This window comes from Syngnathoides biaculeatus, chromosome 7 (genome assembly GCF_019802595.1).
Source record: "Syngnathoides biaculeatus isolate LvHL_M chromosome 7, ASM1980259v1, whole genome shotgun sequence".
NCBI classification, from domain to species: domain Eukaryota; kingdom Metazoa; phylum Chordata; class Actinopteri; order Syngnathiformes; family Syngnathidae; genus Syngnathoides; species Syngnathoides biaculeatus.
The window spans coordinates 17,209,313-17,226,205 of record NC_084646.1 but is presented as its reverse complement, the minus strand read 5'-3'; the positions used below and the strand labels follow the sequence as shown (position 1 = coordinate 17,226,205).

General features: G+C 41.5%; 2 protein-coding genes across 6 annotated transcripts; both read right to left on the bottom strand.

The window, feature by feature from the left end:
* Window positions 1–57: 57 nt before the first annotated feature.
* ndufs7 (NADH:ubiquinone oxidoreductase core subunit S7) lies at window positions 58–8,068 on the bottom strand. Its single transcript, XM_061825889.1, has 8 exons — window positions 7,975–8,068; window positions 7,517–7,553; window positions 5,622–5,690; window positions 5,366–5,486; window positions 3,997–4,176; window positions 903–949; window positions 631–719; window positions 58–278 (listed from the first exon to the last, which is right to left on the bottom strand). The coding sequence occupies exons 1-8, from the start codon at window positions 7,988–7,990 to the stop codon at window positions 181–183; spliced, it is 657 nt and encodes a 218-aa protein (XP_061681873.1). The 5' UTR covers window positions 7,991–8,068; the 3' UTR covers window positions 58–180.
* A 989-nt stretch (window positions 8,069–9,057) lies between these two features.
* On the bottom strand, window positions 9,058–15,995 carry LOC133503589 (uncharacterized). Of its 5 annotated transcripts, none has more exons than XM_061825328.1 (5): window positions 15,846–15,995; window positions 14,146–14,435; window positions 12,239–12,814; window positions 10,822–11,035; window positions 9,058–10,258 (listed from the first exon to the last, which is right to left on the bottom strand). In XM_061825328.1, the coding sequence occupies exons 2-5, from the start codon at window positions 14,411–14,413 to the stop codon at window positions 10,102–10,104; spliced, it is 1,215 nt and encodes a 404-aa protein (XP_061681312.1). In that variant the 5' UTR covers window positions 14,414–14,435; window positions 15,846–15,995; the 3' UTR covers window positions 9,058–10,101. The 5 variants fall into 5 exon arrangements, with proteins under 5 accessions (XP_061681312.1, XP_061681313.1, XP_061681314.1 ...); XM_061825329.1 differs by lacking the exon at window positions 15,846–15,995 and adding an exon at window positions 15,341–15,478; XM_061825330.1 differs by lacking the exon at window positions 15,846–15,995 and adding an exon at window positions 14,629–15,215.
* Between the last annotated feature and the right edge of the window lie 898 nt (window positions 15,996–16,893).

Below are 16,893 nucleotides of genomic sequence, written 5' to 3'. Positions count from 1 at the left end.
AAAAAGAAAAGAAAAATGGATAATTGCAGTGTGTTTAAAATGAAGCAGCAGTACAGCTCATTTTAAATAATATTGATTTTATTCAGATTTTCTGCCGCTCTACATTGAGGCAGTGCAAAGCCTCAATACTTGAATCCCAGGTATACATACACACATACATATCTACAGCTATATGTCCATTCACTTCCGATACCAGATTGCCAACTTCTTCTCCCGTTTGATCTTCTTCTGCAACTGTAATGTTCCGTAGAGGAGTGCTTCTGCGGTGGGGGGACACCCTGCACGCAGGAGAATGGGGGACAATCAACATTTCACTCGATGAATGACCTCACCATTATTCGTACTCCATATAAGTTTACAAAGTAAGTTTTCAGATTTCTTGTGTTCGCTAAGTATTCTTTGTGACATCCACGCTCATTTAAGGTTTTTCTTTTATCTTTAAATTCAGTTTTGCATTTTGGAATACAGTAATGCTACTTTTCTTTGTTAAAAAAAAAAAACGCAAAAATATTTCTCATTGTTAGGGAGTAGCTGTTAAAAGTGTGGACATGGATCAAATTCAACTTGTATTGTAACGCACGTTTGTATATATTTAAGCATTATTTACATGTATAAGTGCAAATAGTTTACCTGGAACATAAATGTCCACTGGTACAATTCGGTCACAGCCTCTGACGACGGCGTAAGAGTAGTGATAATAGCCTCCTCCATTAGCACAGCTGGATGAGCAAAGTTAGAAAAATCATGGGTCAAACGTTTATTTGAAAGAAGTTGATAAAACATTCACTTTACACCCAAAATGAATTAAAAGCAAAAAGTAGCAAAGGCCATTGAAGAAGACACATCAGTGATGGAGGCTGCATTTGCATGAAGTGGTTTACTATTTTGAAGATTGTGCTTACCTCCCCATGGAAATGACGTATCTCGGCTCAGGCATCTGGTCGTACACCTGTTGGCAAAAAATAATGTTCAATGAATTATGGACTGTTTGTTTGTAAAGATGTGGCAACATATTGATAAATAGCGCACATATGACAATCTTCTTTTGTTTGTTTTATCATCTTTACTCAGAAGTTACTGGGGGAATCCTGTTATTTCTTCTGCTTTGTAATATCTTTACTGGATACATTGCAAGCATAACTTGAATGGTACTTGTTACAACTGTCTTGTATTTATGTTAATTCTTTGCACTTTACTGCATTCCTTGAAAAGAGGTTGTGCTACCAGATATTTTTCATGGTACAGTAAAGCCTCAGTTTTCGAATGTCCCCATTTTCAAACAAATCGGTTCTCGAACGAAAATTGAGATTTTTTTGCTTCTGTTTTTAAACGAAAATTGGCACTCGAACGCCCTTGACAAAACCCGGAAATAACATAATGCGCGCAGCCAGACCAGCTGACCCATGACGCGGTTTGTTGTGAATTCCCACGCCGCCGAAAAATCCCAGAAAAACTCATAATACGCGCGGCGCAAGCAGCTGAGCCACCCACGACGCGTATTTATTGTCCCTTCGAACGTCCCCGAAAAAAAAAAAAAAAGGAAACGACATAACGCGTGCCCCGCAACCAGCGGACTTTTGTTATTCTGTATAAGGCAGCCTCTGTACACAGGTATGTCCCGGTAGTGACTGTTGTTTTTCTTCTTATCGGGGACTACCGTACCCCCAATCATGGCTCCAAAGAAGGCAATTTGCTTGTTTAAAGTTATTCTGCACTTTTGTTAATTAAAAAAAAAAAAGTTTACAAGGCTGGGGGCCGAATTGCTACAGATATGGCAATGCACTACCAGCCTAGCATACTCTACTACTAAAGCATACATTTTAAGCAAAAAATATTTCTTAAATCATTTTATTATATCAAGTATTTAAACTATACTTGTATTTCTACTATGCAGTTTATTATCAGGAACCGCTACAATAAAATGCTTTGAAAATCCTAATTTTTTCGGCACGGAACGCATCATTTCTTTTTCCATTGATTGTAATGGGAAACATCGATTCGGTTTTCAAACAAATCACTTCTCGAACCGTTTTCTGAAACAGATTGTGGTCGAGAACCGAGGCATCACTATACTTATTTGGCCATTGGGTTTGTGTTTTATTGTATGATCTATGTAAAATGTGTATTGAATAAATAAATAAATTAGAAACAGATAGACAATGTCTGCATCATACTGATTTTTTTTTTTTTTTAATGCAAATATGTGCTTCTCTGGAGTGTTTGCACACCTTTCAAGTGGGAAATTAAAGATTTATCCATTTTCTATACTACTGGTGAGCTGGAGCCGAATCCTAGCTGACTTTTGGCAAGAGGCGAGAGGCAAGGGAGACAAAATCACAGTGAAATTTAACAACCAGTAAATTCTTTATATGTCAATGTCAGAAAACAGGTCTGTGAGCGAGCTGCTGTTTGAATTTGCCTGTTTGGCTTTGTGGGAAAACGCCAACATGTGTGAAATCTAGATGCAAAAGGGAGAACATTTGTTTCTCTGGAAAGTCTTGGTTTTCGAGTAGTCTCCAAAAATACCAGAAAATGTTGACATTTATGTTGGTCATCACGGAATGAAAAGTTGCAAGACTCGTCAGAAGTCACTGAATACTGAGTCGCCGCTTGGTCGCATGCCCTTGCGCTCACCCGGTCGTCGTGGTAACGAAAGTCGTCCCTGGCATTTGTAAGAGACAGAGCCAACCCCGTAAATGCTATGAGTTGACCATCCGTCTGACAGGTCGATATAAGTTCATTTTAATTCTTTATCTTTAGTGTACTTTGGCCGAAGATTGTCAAAGAAGACTATATTATGAAGACACCTGGGAAAAGTGAAATTTTGTGAAAATTACACATAAGCCCGATTTAATAAATCTCTAAAGTCTCATTTTGTTGCCAAGTTTGTTTGCATGGGTCGCACTACCCTGCAGAAAACAGGTCGCCTGGTGGCAGAGGATAAGAGTACACCTTGTAACCGAAGGGTATCTGGTTCCTATCCCCGCCGGCGCGGATATTGTCATCCTGTACCTGTACAAAACAACGCCGTTTGGTGGTGGTCAGAGGGGCCGTAGGCACAGAATGGCAGCTGTGCTTCCGTCAGACTGCCCCAGGGCAGTTGTGGCTACACAAGTCGCTTACCATCACTATGGTGGGACAGACAGTTAACTGTTAGTTGAGTTAACTGGACTTGGCAGGTTTTTGACCAGCGACTTATTTGCCAAATGCATCAGAAAGACTTGGCAGCCAAGGGACTTGACTTGGACTTCATGGCTTGACAAGTCATCTCGTTTAGTTGAAGAGCTGAATTTTAACTACAAGTTTATTTATTTTAAAGAAATGTTCTGCGGAGTCATTCGCACTCGCCTGGCCACACAGTCTGCATTGTGGCCCATTTGCCAGTTTGACATAGCCACCTACGTGAACAATAATGGAAGGAGCTACAAAGATAATACAATTTGGATTTAAGGATTATGTTGTCAATGAAATCTGCAAAAAGTTGCCGTCAATCTGCATGGCTTGCAACTCATGCATTAAAGGCAACAACCTTGAACTTCATCCATCAATACATAACTCAAATTGAAAGGTACGCTAATTTAATAGTTTAGCTCGATTGTCAAATATTACGTTTCATAGCCTAGTATGGGATAATTAAAATAAATACAAAAAATGTTTGTGAATGTTTTCGCACACCTAGGTAATGTAAGGTAAGGTAATTTATGATAATTGTCCGAACCTTTCGTTTTGGTTCATAGGCATGCAAAATTATTTTTTTCCTTTTTTTCTCCCATGCACTTGAGCACATAAAATAAAAGGCCATCCGCAGAATGCACAAGCAGCAAAACATGATTAGTTGTATGACTTGACTTACAACTTGCTTAAAACAAGTAATGACTTCCCTCGACTTGACTTGCTTGATTTTTTGCTGTTGGCATTTAAGATCTTTGTCTGGACTATAAAATGCAATACAGACTTTGTAGCAGACGATTACACTTCCACTACTTCCCGCCTCACCTTTCTCAAAGCTGGAGCCATTTTGTTGGTCAGCGTCCCAGCCACAATCATGACATCCGCCTGTCGGGGACTGGCTCTGAACACCACGCCGAAGCGGTCCATGTCGTAACGGGGCGCCGCCATATGCATCATCTCCACCGCACAGCACGCCAAGCCGAAGGTCATAGGCCACAGAGAGCTCTGCGGGGGTTAACACAGCGGCTCTAAGGGGTCGGTGATGGCGACTGTAATGCACAGGTGCCTCTCAATAAAGCACAATTATAAAACTATATGGATTTTTTTTAAGTATAAAAAAAATAATCGAACAAATTCCTCACAGCTATTTTATGATTACATGGACGGTACATATTTGATGTAGATTATTTTATTTTTTGATTATTTGAGCTTTCAGATAACGAAAACCACATTCCACCATCTTTCTTGGAGATGGTAAAATGTGAGTTTTCAGAGAATGTTCAATTGAAATTGAATGCTACATAAATACGGAAATGGGGTTGGAATTAGTATTCGGTTTTGAATAAATCTGCATAATTTCTGAGTTTCCGGTTTCCTCGAATATCGCAAAAACCTGGGAAGCAGGTTGATTGAGGAATCGAAATTATTAAGTGAATGTGAATGGTTGTTTGTTTCTATGTGCCCTACGATTGGCTGGCGACCAGTTCAGGGTGTATTGTGCAACTATAAAAACAGTACTGTTATTGCATGAATGAAGTACATATGACATGGCAAATTATAAGGGCGATAACATTTTTGAGCGGACAATATGAGGTACGTATGATACGATCTGTTTTAAAGTAGCAGATAAACATGCACCATCATCATTATTATTAAGCTGAATACCACCTGTTTGGCAGTGTCAATCAAAAAAGAACATCATTAGATCATGTGGATTTGTAATTACCGTAATTTCCCGCCTATAAGATGCGACTTCTTTCAACCCTGCGGTTTATGGGGGGATGCGGCTAATTTGTGCATTTTTTCCTAACGCCCACTGTTTTTTTAACCGGCCCTGTTAGCACGGCACGAGCGTTAGCGCGTGCGGAGGCCCTTGTGTTAAACTCTCTGTCATGTCTGTCAATGTCGGTTTCAATGTGGGCGCTTGCAGCATTTACACAGCTGCGGCGTATGCGTGTACCAAATGGTATTTCCTTTACAAATGTACTGCGTGAGGCTTATAACCATGTGCGCACTGTAGGCCGGGAATTACGGTAATATTGTAGCTTGTAAACAAATCCCAGTCACAAAATGCTGCTTCTTTAAATATAGTGGATGTGTTCTGGCCAGAATTACTGCTTTATTGAACAACATGCCAAATTGGAATTTAAGTGGAATTTCGACCACGAAAAAAGACAAAAGACTGTCTACTCACCCTGCGCGCCCAGTTAATTAGGTCATCCAGTTTGGTGATGACATACTCGCCCTTGCTGCTGGCGACGGACGATGGCTTGGCAGCCGCAACCGCCGTGCTCTTCTCTCGGACTGGAATCACACTGTAAGTGGGCCAGGATATCTTGTTAGAGGAACAGCAAGAAAACTTTCAAGTGCTAGATGGCGACCTAGCCAATGAGATATAGCGCTCCAGGACATTTTTCGCCTTCGTTTGATCAAAAACTCTAGAACCTCACCTTGAGTTGTTCTCGCTTTTAGTGGTGCTGTGCAGACACTTCTGCTGGAAAACCACTGACGAAATGGGTCTGTGGAACAGAGCGGGTCGAACATAGTCATTAAAATCATAATAGAATGGAATCTCAGTCATGCTGCAGCTTTCATGCTCTGGATGTCATAAAATTTGGTTTTAAACAAAATGTTGTGTCTGGTTTCATATATCCACTAAGTTTAACTGTTTTAAAAAGATTTGTAGCAAACTCATCCAAATACATGAGGACCTGGGGCACTCATTTCCTGGAATCAAGAGCCCACAGATAGCATTCCATGGACATTTTTATTGAGTGTTTTCTTATGGGCTTGAGAATTATGCTTCTGAACATGTTGTTAAAATGCATGGCATAATGGACATATCAGACATTTTCCTGTGTCAATTCCTCAGGTGGGCCCGGTAACGGTGTTTTTTAATTTTTATTGACATCAAATTTTGTCAGTGGGGTCAGACGTTGCTGTGTTACGGGGTGGCGTGAACCTATTGCACTGGCAGTGGCTCAATGACGAAGGCCTGGTACACAAAGATTTTGGAACTCTTAAAAAAGTTTTGATTTTATTTATAATGTTTTTATCTGCTACAGATGTTAAATAAATAAATGAATAAATAAATACATCAGGCATTCAACAGTTTTGGTAGTCATGTGCACGGTGTGCTGCGAGGATCTCAACATAGCACACCACGTACAGGGATTCTGTTGCACGGCCGAGATCTTGCATGATCTCATGAAACCGAAAGAGACACTAGCGGCGGCATGCCAATGTTTGCAAAGGTGGCCGGAGCCGAGACCCTTGTAAAACAGCAATGTGCTCAAAAAATGGTTGAGGAAACAATGGTGGGCTTTTTGGGTAACCCACTTTTCTTTATAAAATAGCATCAGCCAAGGTATTTTTTTCTTTTATGGTTTCCATGGTTATCATTTTTGGGTGGTGCTTTGATTGGCTACCATCAGTTCCACGTCACAATTCTTGGTGAGCTCAGGAGAATGCGATGTTACCCACACACAGTTTTTATCGTAAATATGGAACACGTTCATTATTTAAGACTCGGGCCCTAAAATTGAGACAAATCCACTTTTAACACACATTAGAGCTAAAGACAATCTTATAGGATTATTTTATACAATTTTAAATTATGTCTTTTGACCAACTAAGTCGGGAAGGAGCAAAACCAAGACAAAAACAGGCCCATTAATTTGATGTGTGTAATGGGTCTAAGATACATTAATTCACTGATTCGCAAAAAATAATCTTTCTACAAAGTGTTCTCCAATTCACAATCCAAAAAAAGCAAGTTTGTACCACTAATCTGGACAACTGAAACATCAAGCGAAAGTGATTTAGTTAGATCACAGGGATATAGACCATCTAACAGACAGAAAATAGTCAAATCATTCACCCAAAAATAAAAATAAATAAAATACTCATTTACATTTAAAGGGAGAATCCTATCACTCAGGCTACATTTAGCTGGATAAAAGTCACGGGATTTAAACTATTGCCGGCTACAGAATTTATGAGCCAATCCCTCAATGATTATCATGAACTATGTCTGAATTTCAACCAAATCTATTTTTGATTCAGTTTACCAAATACAAGTTACAGCCCATACTCTTGCCTTCTTTAAACTAGTTTTCAATTGACCTCATTTAACATCATCTTTACGAATAATTCTTCAAAACCGAAATAGAGCGACAAAGACGGCTAAAATTCATCATTCAAGTCATTTACCCTGTTTTCTCAATCACTTTGCTTACATGACATTCAAGCGGTTATTATACTGCGTAAAAACTTGTCACTAAAAGAACGTCACGTTACGTCATGTTACAAAACACCATACAAAAATGTTCGTTTTAGCACTTACCTTGCACAAAAATTGCCACAAATGGCCAGGCGAGGCACTGCAAAATAAATAAATAAAATGAAATGAGCATTTTAGATTTTGTTTTGCTCTTATAAATCGCTTAATAATTACTCTTCGAGTGGTGTCATTCCTTTTAAATTAACCTGTAGCTTTAGAGAATGGTAAGGTTGCAAATACGCAAAGAAATAAATGTAAATTTAGATAATCGATGATAATAAGGAGCTTGGGTTCAAGGTGCCGATGCGATGTGCTTAGCTGACTTGTTAGCCGACAAGCTAACGCAGCAAGGTCAGCGTACGTATCAGCTGAAAACTTCCTGCTCTGCATTCTGTATTAAGCCAGTCTAAAGATAACACTTTGACATTTGGTGCACAACATTTTAAACAGTTTCAAAACCATAGCTAAATTACTAAATACGGTTAACGAATACATACAATATCTCTCAAAACATTACGTACCCACCGACGCCGCCATCTTTGGAAATGTGGTTACGTCACAATTACTTTTGCGGGTGTTGACGTGATTGTGCAGGTAGGGGGCGCTACTGTTACAATCCAGAGCAACCCAATCTCAGCCATAATATAGTGAATACATCCACCAATCGATCCATTTTCTTGGGCGCTTATCCTCACAAGGGTCACGGGAGTGCCGAAACGTATCCCAGCTGTTAACGTGCACGAGGCAGGGTACACCCTGATCTGGTTGCAAGCCAATCGCAGGGCATATAGACACAAACAACCATTTGCACTCACAATCACACTTGGGGGCAATTTAGTTTTAATGTTGCATGGGTGTTTTTTTTTTGGGAGGGGGGATGTGGGAGGAAACTGGAGAGAAAACCCACACAGACACAGGCAGAACATGCAAACTCCAAACAGGCGGGTCCGGGATTGAACCCGGGACCTCAGAACTGAGGCCAACGCTTTCCAGCTGCTCCACCGTCCCGCCATAGTGAATACAGTACAGTACTATGAATTAGGAACATGTTTCATAGACATACATTAAAAAAAATAAGTTAGCCATCTAAAAAATTTAACAATTTGAGGTTGCTCAGCCTCACAATTCAAACCCATGACCTCAGAACTGTTAGGTGAATGAACTAACCAGTCACCCACTGCACAACGTTTGTTTATAACATGACACACTGTAAAAATTCAGAGAAATAAACAAAACCAATACTCATATTTTAAAGACTCCCCTCCAACACATTTAATAGTATCCTTTGAACGCGACTATCAACTACTATACATATTTAATTGACCATGTCACATGACCTGCTTGGATGACGACGATAATGACAAAATGGATATTATGAGAGCAAGCTGCAAGATTTCAAACTAGTGAAAACATTCTCTCATGTTTCTATGAACAGTCGTCCACAACAGTATAGTTACAGGAACAAATAGATCGAGGGGAAATGTGCATAATAGTTTTGATACTGGGTTTTACAGGCCAACATTATGCAACATAATTCAAACATGTTAACATTCTTCACTGAGCCGGGAAGAGCGCACAAATTTAATTTGATTCCTGAGCCCCCCTCCAAATGTTTGCAATTCATTTTTATTGGTTTTCTGCTGGTTTTCCATTTTCTGGCCTCTTTACAGGCGGCACATACAAAGAGAGAAACAGCAGCAGGAGCAGCAGCAAGAACACCAGTTGAAGGCAAACGGAGGGCAACTCGGAGCACACTTCGTGACACCTCCAACGCTACACACACATTTTTTTATTCTTTCTAGAATTGCTCCCTAACTATGCCAGAGCAACCAGTGCTATTTCTACAAGGGGATTTTATTCTGCCTTTATATGAACTTTTGTACACTTAAGAGCTTAAGAATTGGAAGTGATGTTGTTCTTTCCTTTTTGGTTTTAAGCCACATGAGACGAGACATGAAATATATTATGCTGGCATAGCTTGAAAGGACACATGTAGGAGGACTTGGGCATGGTTCAAAGCCCCCCCCCCCCCCCACACACACACACACACAAGAAAAGACCTCTTGAGTTTCAAATAATAAACAATAAAGTCCAGTCTAGGAGGACTGAAATCAAAAGTGAAGCCATCAAGGACTCCAAAGGTTATCGTGGCAACTTCGCCGGACTGCAGACCACAGTAATGATTTAGATCTGAAAAGATTTTCCTCATGAAGGGAGAGCGCACACATCATCTAAGAGTTCGGGAAGTCTGTGGCCAGCACGTCTGCTTTGCCTCTCGGCCTCTGTGATGTCTCCCCCCACTCCACCCCATCCAGGAAAATGGGGTGACTTGATTTACCCTCGATGCACAAGTGGGGCAAAAATGGCTGATGAGGTCATTTTCTCGCAATATCTTTGTGAATAAAAAAAAAAAAAAAAAGATCAGAATTTAACGGGTCAGTGACAGGATTGGACTGAGTCGGCCTTCTGCGTGAAAATCTTATTCAGCAGGATTCTACAGACTTTGTTACAAAACTTTCCAAACATAAAAACAAACTTGCGTGGACCAAAATGTAACGCCTAATATATAATACAAATGATTATTCCTCGATTCTGATACAGGTAATTTTTGACCCACTTCATGGAAAAGTGTCCAGTCATTGATGCATTTAAGGGTTCAAGACGACATCCTCCGAGGGAAAGAGTGTCTCTTTGTACACGAGGAACACGTTGTATGCCACCATGGCGATCAGCGGGAAGATGGTCAGGCCGGAACCGAAGCCTCGCCAGGAGCTGCACGCGTTCAGGCTGGCCCAGTAAACCAGTCTTGTGGGGGAGAACAACAAGGCACAAAATGAAAATGGAGGCAACAAAACAGAAGTTGCAGCATTACAGTCAGGATTCATGCACCACTTGGATTGTGAGGTTAACGTCGGTTTTGGCTACTACGCTTTTGTTGTGTACGAATCTGAATCAGCTTCTCGGCTTTGGCTTTCTTGATGACATTTTCATTGCGGTTGGTTCAAGTTTAAAATAGACCTACTCTGGTCCCGGCGCGCACAGATCTTAACCACCACTGCTTGCAAAAAAAAAAAAAAAAAAATGTGGATATTTTAGAAAGAATTGATGCTGTGTAAAAGCCAACAATAACCTCACAGGCATAAGTAAATGTTATCACCTAATCGAGTGTTTCCTAATCTTTACTGAGCCAACACATAGAAATGGAAAGAAACTCTAGATGTTTAGCCCAGAAAAGTGATGCATGTTTATTTGTATTTATGTTTATTACCTGGTCAAAACAAGGTGCTGTAATCTGGATCACAGAACTGAGTCAAAGCCTTCCATATCTTTCGTGTGGTACTTTTGAGAGTGACACAGCTAGGCCTTACCTCCCCAGAATGAACATGAAGACCAGTATCATTACTGCCTTGAGGTCCTGTTCAGGAATTAAGGCCGCCATGACGACGAGGTTGAGGACGTAGAGGATTAACAACTCCACGGATGAAGTGACGAACATCTGCTGAATTGTGTGTCGTCTGGGGGGCGACTCCTGCAAACTGAAGGAGCCGCTGCAGAAGCGGCAAACTGCACCGAGGACCATCGCTGGAATTGGGGGGGGGGGAGAAAAACATCAGCTGCTGTCCAGAATCTCTTCTGCCTTGTAATGAATTAATTTGTGTGTTCTAACGTTCTTTGAATGCCACTGTGTGATGGCCGTATGAATCATCTGTAATTAACGATTTAGTTGAACATGAAGCAACCTCAGAAATGTTTAGCATACTTGTGGTAACCATTTTTTGTATTAATTACCACCCAAAAAGTAGTTCAGTTTAACAAAAAAAAAACCCCACAGGCCAGTATTACATCACTTCCTCTCAGGTGATAATGCTTAATTATTTTGTTTTGGTTTTGTATCATCATGAAACAATATCAAATAAACAGTTATCAGATGATCCAATTAATTGATGTAATAATCCATTGAACATTTGATTTAAAAAATATGTGACCGTGACAACCCTGGTGAAGAAGACTCAGCTCTGCTAGCATCTAGAATTTTATGACATGGGGTCCTCGCATTATGATGGTCCTGATAAGGTTATGGACGGCAAATGAACTATTTTGAGCCACAGTGTATGAAAATGAAATGAAATTTAAAAAGTCATGCAATTAGAACCGCTTGGAAGCCAATATGGCTCACGGAACAGGAACAGAAACACTAATTCCCCTTTTCAATGTTATGGCAATACCGTACTTGAAGATGTATGTCAAGACTGGATCACACATTTTTAACAATTAGACCTCAGTCGATCTCTAGGATTTGAAATTGCCAACAGTGTGATGTATTTGTGCTAATTATATTCATATACTGTACCATTTCTCTTTGTGGCTGCCACCCAACCACTCAACTCAGATAAATGCCAACTTGGCATTTCCAGGTTTTACATGAGTTAATCTCTGCAGAGTCATTCTAAAGGCATTCATACATGTAGTATGTTGTTTTACAACCATACTTCACTGCATTTAAATGTTTTAATGTAACTGGCAGATTTTTTTTTCTTTCAATGTTAGTGTGAATGCCATTTTCTGAGTCAAAGGTTGTAGTATGTTATTGTATTTAAAAAATAAATACATGTGCCAAAGGAGAGGAAACAACACTCCTCCCCTGGAAGCACCAGCAGACGTCTGCAGTGTTGAGGTTGAGCTCGCACCAAATTAAAGGGGACGGGAGACGTCCAAACATTCCAGGCCGAGGCGGCCAGACAAACAGGATCCTTTCTAATCTGTTCTGTTGAGAACGATGCCTACCAAGTAGGATGGGGAGCGCCGCCGCCACGCAGCAGCAGAGGGTGAAGACGATCCGGCTGGTTACGTCGGGGCAGTCGGGAGGTTTAATGTGGACGTAGGAATAGAGTACGTACATAATGGCAGATGCACACACAAAAGAGGCCAGCACCGAGAGGAATGCGGGGACTCTGCCGCTCTGGCAGCATTTACACGCGCAGCAGCAGCAGCAGCAGCAACGCCGACCGCTGGCAGACGTCTCAGGGGAGCCCTCGTGAGTGTCCCGCAGGCCTTCTGGGCTCCACACAGTCAGCTCCACGCTGTCTGGCGGCGGACCAATCAGGGGTCGAACCTCATCCACGGTGCAGTCCGGATGAGTGGATTGTGGACTCCGTTTCACTCTGTCTGTGCCGTTTGGGATGTCTCCCTGAGACATCAGGGCTGGAGTGCTGAGGCAGTTTTCCGTGGCGGCGGCCAAATTGTGCTCTGTGGTGATCGGAGTGGAAAGAGTTCGATCCAGCTCTCCCTCCTCAGTGTGGCCAGCTCTCGTTTGTTCCTCATGGCGGCCACCTTCAGGCGGCTGGAGGCAGGAGGCCGAGTCTGTTCAAAACAGAGGGACGTTTTAAGGCAGGACCAAGACCCGTCACACGCGCAACATCTACTGAAATGTAGCGCTGAGGACCAGATTACCTTAAAGGTGAAAAATGCTGCCTGGACCCCAAAACGATCTGGGCCGACACATCCCATCAATTCCCAGAACATTAACAAATCAGTTGTGGATACTGCAATATTCTGTAATTGTTAGTTTGTTTCCCATTATGGAATTTGCCATCAACATTCCCCCAAAAGTGTTGTTTTAAGCATTTGCTTTGGAAAATCAGAGACATTTATTAAGGAGTCTTCTGACACTAAACTTTAGAGATGCAACAGAAGGATTGCACAAAAACTACTCAAAAAATTTTGTGGAGCGGCGTTACGGATGTTAAATTTGGGTCAATAGCTGGATGGCATGGTTTTCACCTTTATGCCGGTTGGGGGTTTGTGTTTGGTGATGTGTTCAGGCATGCAGCGCACTCAGTATTAACTGCTGCTTCCACGGATAAAAATGTTTTTTAATTTCTTGACGGGCTTCTGCTATTTATTCTACTGCTGGCTCTGCTTCCAAAAGAGAAAGCTGATCTAGTTTTCTAAACAAATTGCCCAGGCTACGCCGCTGGTTGTCATAAAAGGCGGGACTCTGCATTGGTCCGGAAGTATATGGGACGAGGTATCTGACCGTTTGCCTGCATGAGACAGGGATGTCCCGTTAAACTGGTTAACTTCAGCAAGAACAGAAATAAGGTGTAAAAAATGTACTACAATTATCAACACTTGGAGTATTTTGATGAAAGAGTGTCACAGATGTGTTTCAGACTCCTTTGAACTGGTTAAAATTGTCCAAAAAATGCATCATGTTTCCTCCTAGCGCAGAGTGAATTTGAGTAATCTTCCTCAAAAGTAGAACAAGAATTTGCATTTAAAAAGCTAATTTAGTGCACAGTTTTATTGGGTCAGTTTATTGTTCCATTCTTGGCACTATTACATTATCCTCCCCTGGCCACACATACCCCATGTATCTAGACTACCCCAGTACATCTCTTTGTCACCGATTCTCTTCATAACTTTTATGGACAGAAGTTCTCGGTGCAGCAGAGGTGATACTTTTTTAAAAAAAATTATCTAAATTGACACTGCATGGTAGTGGATTAAAATCTAATTCTTGCAATTACATCTAAGTAAACAATTTTTTTTGCCCCCCTAATAAGTTTTAAATTTGTTCTAAACCCGTTTAGATCAAGGTTGGACTCAACTTTACCTGGAGATGACCTTTCACCTTTTTGTTGTTGTTGTTTTTTACTTCAGTCCCCCAAAAAGTAGCTGCGAAAACTCACTCTGTGGCTCCTCTGGAGGCTCCAGGGAGCGCTGAGAGCCGGAGGCCGAGCGGGAGGCCGAGTGGAGCTCCTCCACGGAGGACTCTGGGCTGTCTGACACGGGCGCCATGCAGATCTGAGTGTCCAGGTCCAGGAACGGGGAGAAGGAGAGCCTGGCGGGGTCGATGTCCTGGAGCTGGTTGATGATGTCGCTGATGGATTCCTTCATGCTGTCGAGCTCTTTCGCGTTCTGCCCGTCGCTGGCCTGAAGCCCAGATGTGCTGCTCATAGTCACACGGCCTGGCACCTGACTATAAATAACACATTAATCAAAACATCAATCACACAAAAAATAAAACATTTGGTAACTCGAGAAATGAGAAAGAGGTTAATGCAGTGAGATCAGGACTGCATGAGCGTACTCCTCTGACTGCCACAATTCGAGACTTGTTTACTTTAGAAATAATACATTCAAACAACACCTCGTTTCGACAACAGTCACACCTACTCGCAGATTTGTATCGTTCGGTGGTGGATATCCAAAGCCTGCGAAACTACTATGGAAGAAGACTTGTTAGGTTTGAGTTGCACACACAAAAAAAAAAAAAAATCACCGCGACTTGCACGACGCATTTTAGTGCTCGTGACGTCATCTCCTTTAACGCTTGTGCTGCGTCACTTGTGACTTTGTCGTTCTTCATAATGAAATCATATATGATAAAAGCCGGAAACAACCATAGACAAGGCGAGGAAAGCTTCGAAACGAGTTTTAAGATCGCAGAAATGAACATCACTCAAGTGGATGTGCAGTGTCCCCCCCCCCCCTTATCTTTACTCACAAAAATAAAATACGTTACTTGGTATTTCAGTTAATATCATAATTGAGATGAAAAAATTGGACGAGTGTTTTGTGAACAAAATCATCGTCTGCCTTTGCGAACAAATGGCTTCAAAGACGTCTTTAAACGACTTTAAAGTCACAACTTCCCCAATTTTTCCAATCGAAACAGAACAAAAACCCTTTTACGCATTTCACACAAGTACACACACATTCACACAAAACAATAATACTCTGCACTTTGACTCTTCAAATAATATAAAATTATCGAAAAACAATGACAACCCAAACGTAATTATTTATAGGTCAGATTTAGCGAGGCCATGTCTGAACTGTGAGACATTTTTACTTGGGGACTTGAACGCCACAAAAAACAACCTTGGGTTCAAGATCCCTCACGCTGACTTTCGACGACACGTGCGGCTCGCAAACAACTGCACTGAGGAGCTGGGTTTTAGTACATCCCCCACCCTAAACACACGATGGCTTGCCCATATCGCGATGAGTGGATTATCAAAAACAACGTAAGCGCAAGTGGTGGTTGCTCAGCAGCGGTCTAAAAATGCGCGTACGGTCGAATAGTGCGCCTTTTCTCGCGCTTCGGGGGAAGGGGGCGGTGAAGGAACTTTTTCGTGCTCTGTTGCTCAATTCAAATCGAATTGTGGCATCAAGATGTCTGGGTCTCGAAGTGAATCAAAAAGACAAAAAGTGGCCCATCGTGCGCGAAGCGCAACGTCATAATAAACCGCAATGAAAAGTCACGAGCTCTGCGCTCTTTTGTTTTTGCGCCTGTACAGCAACAACAGGAGACATATAAAACATGACTTCGGCCACACTGATCCTATTAGTCAACGACACACAAAAGTTGGATCAAAGAACTTACTTGCCCGTGATGTTGGGTTTACGTCTCTGGTGGGTCGAAGATGAAACCCAGTTTTTCCCTCCCCCTCTGACTTTTCTTTTTGTCTTCCAGGATCCTAAACTTGTGAATCAAATTTCAGGACGGACAAAATACTAGGCTTTCCCTCCGCCCACATCCACCTTCCCTCCCCTCCCCGGGTACCATGTCAAACACCATATGGAGCAAATAAAGCAGAGGAGATGCAGCAGGAGGGTAAGCGCTTAACTTCCACTAAGGCTCAGGCAGCCCGCAGCTCCAACACAAACTTTCACTATCAGCGATTTGTATTCATATCTAGGCTGTTAAGTGTTTTCACGACTATTACTTTGAACCTTGACTCAAGTGAAATGTTTCGATAGCTGTGCGCGCTGCAATAAAAAGGTTTAAACCACCGGTGTCAAACTCAAGGCCCGGGGGCCAGATCCAGCCCACCACTTAATTTTATGTGGCCCGCAAAGCCAAGCCTACATTGTCAATTTCCATGATTATTACAAAAATCGGGTCCAAAAATTCAAATTGTCACATATCATAAATGGTAAAGTTAGGATATTACAAGCATTTTTAGCGTTAAACATGAATAGTTGAAAAAAAAAATACCCTTGATTTCTGATTCCAAAACTAGTTCATAAATTGATGTATGATCGCAACGGCCCACCGAGGGAAACCAGAACTACAATCTGGCCCGCTTTTGACACCCCTGGTTCAAACGTAAATTGTCAGCTTCAACCTTTGTATTTCACACAGTAATCATGTTACAAAATGGGCCTGCCACAACAATGGACCAGCACGCAGCGCTTTTAATGAGCCTGTCATATTGAAATGTTGAAAGAGGGCACCACACTGTAGAAGTCAAGCATACAATAAGGAATATAATGCAGATAAAAGCAGTAATTTCGAGGCAAATGGCCAGGGATAGTCATTACACTTTTGCCCAAATTCAGATTTCACCTATGTGCTTTAGGGTTAAATACATTTAAAAAAAAAAAAAAAAGATAAGCTGCATGGTTCTGATCTATTCCACAGGTTGCTG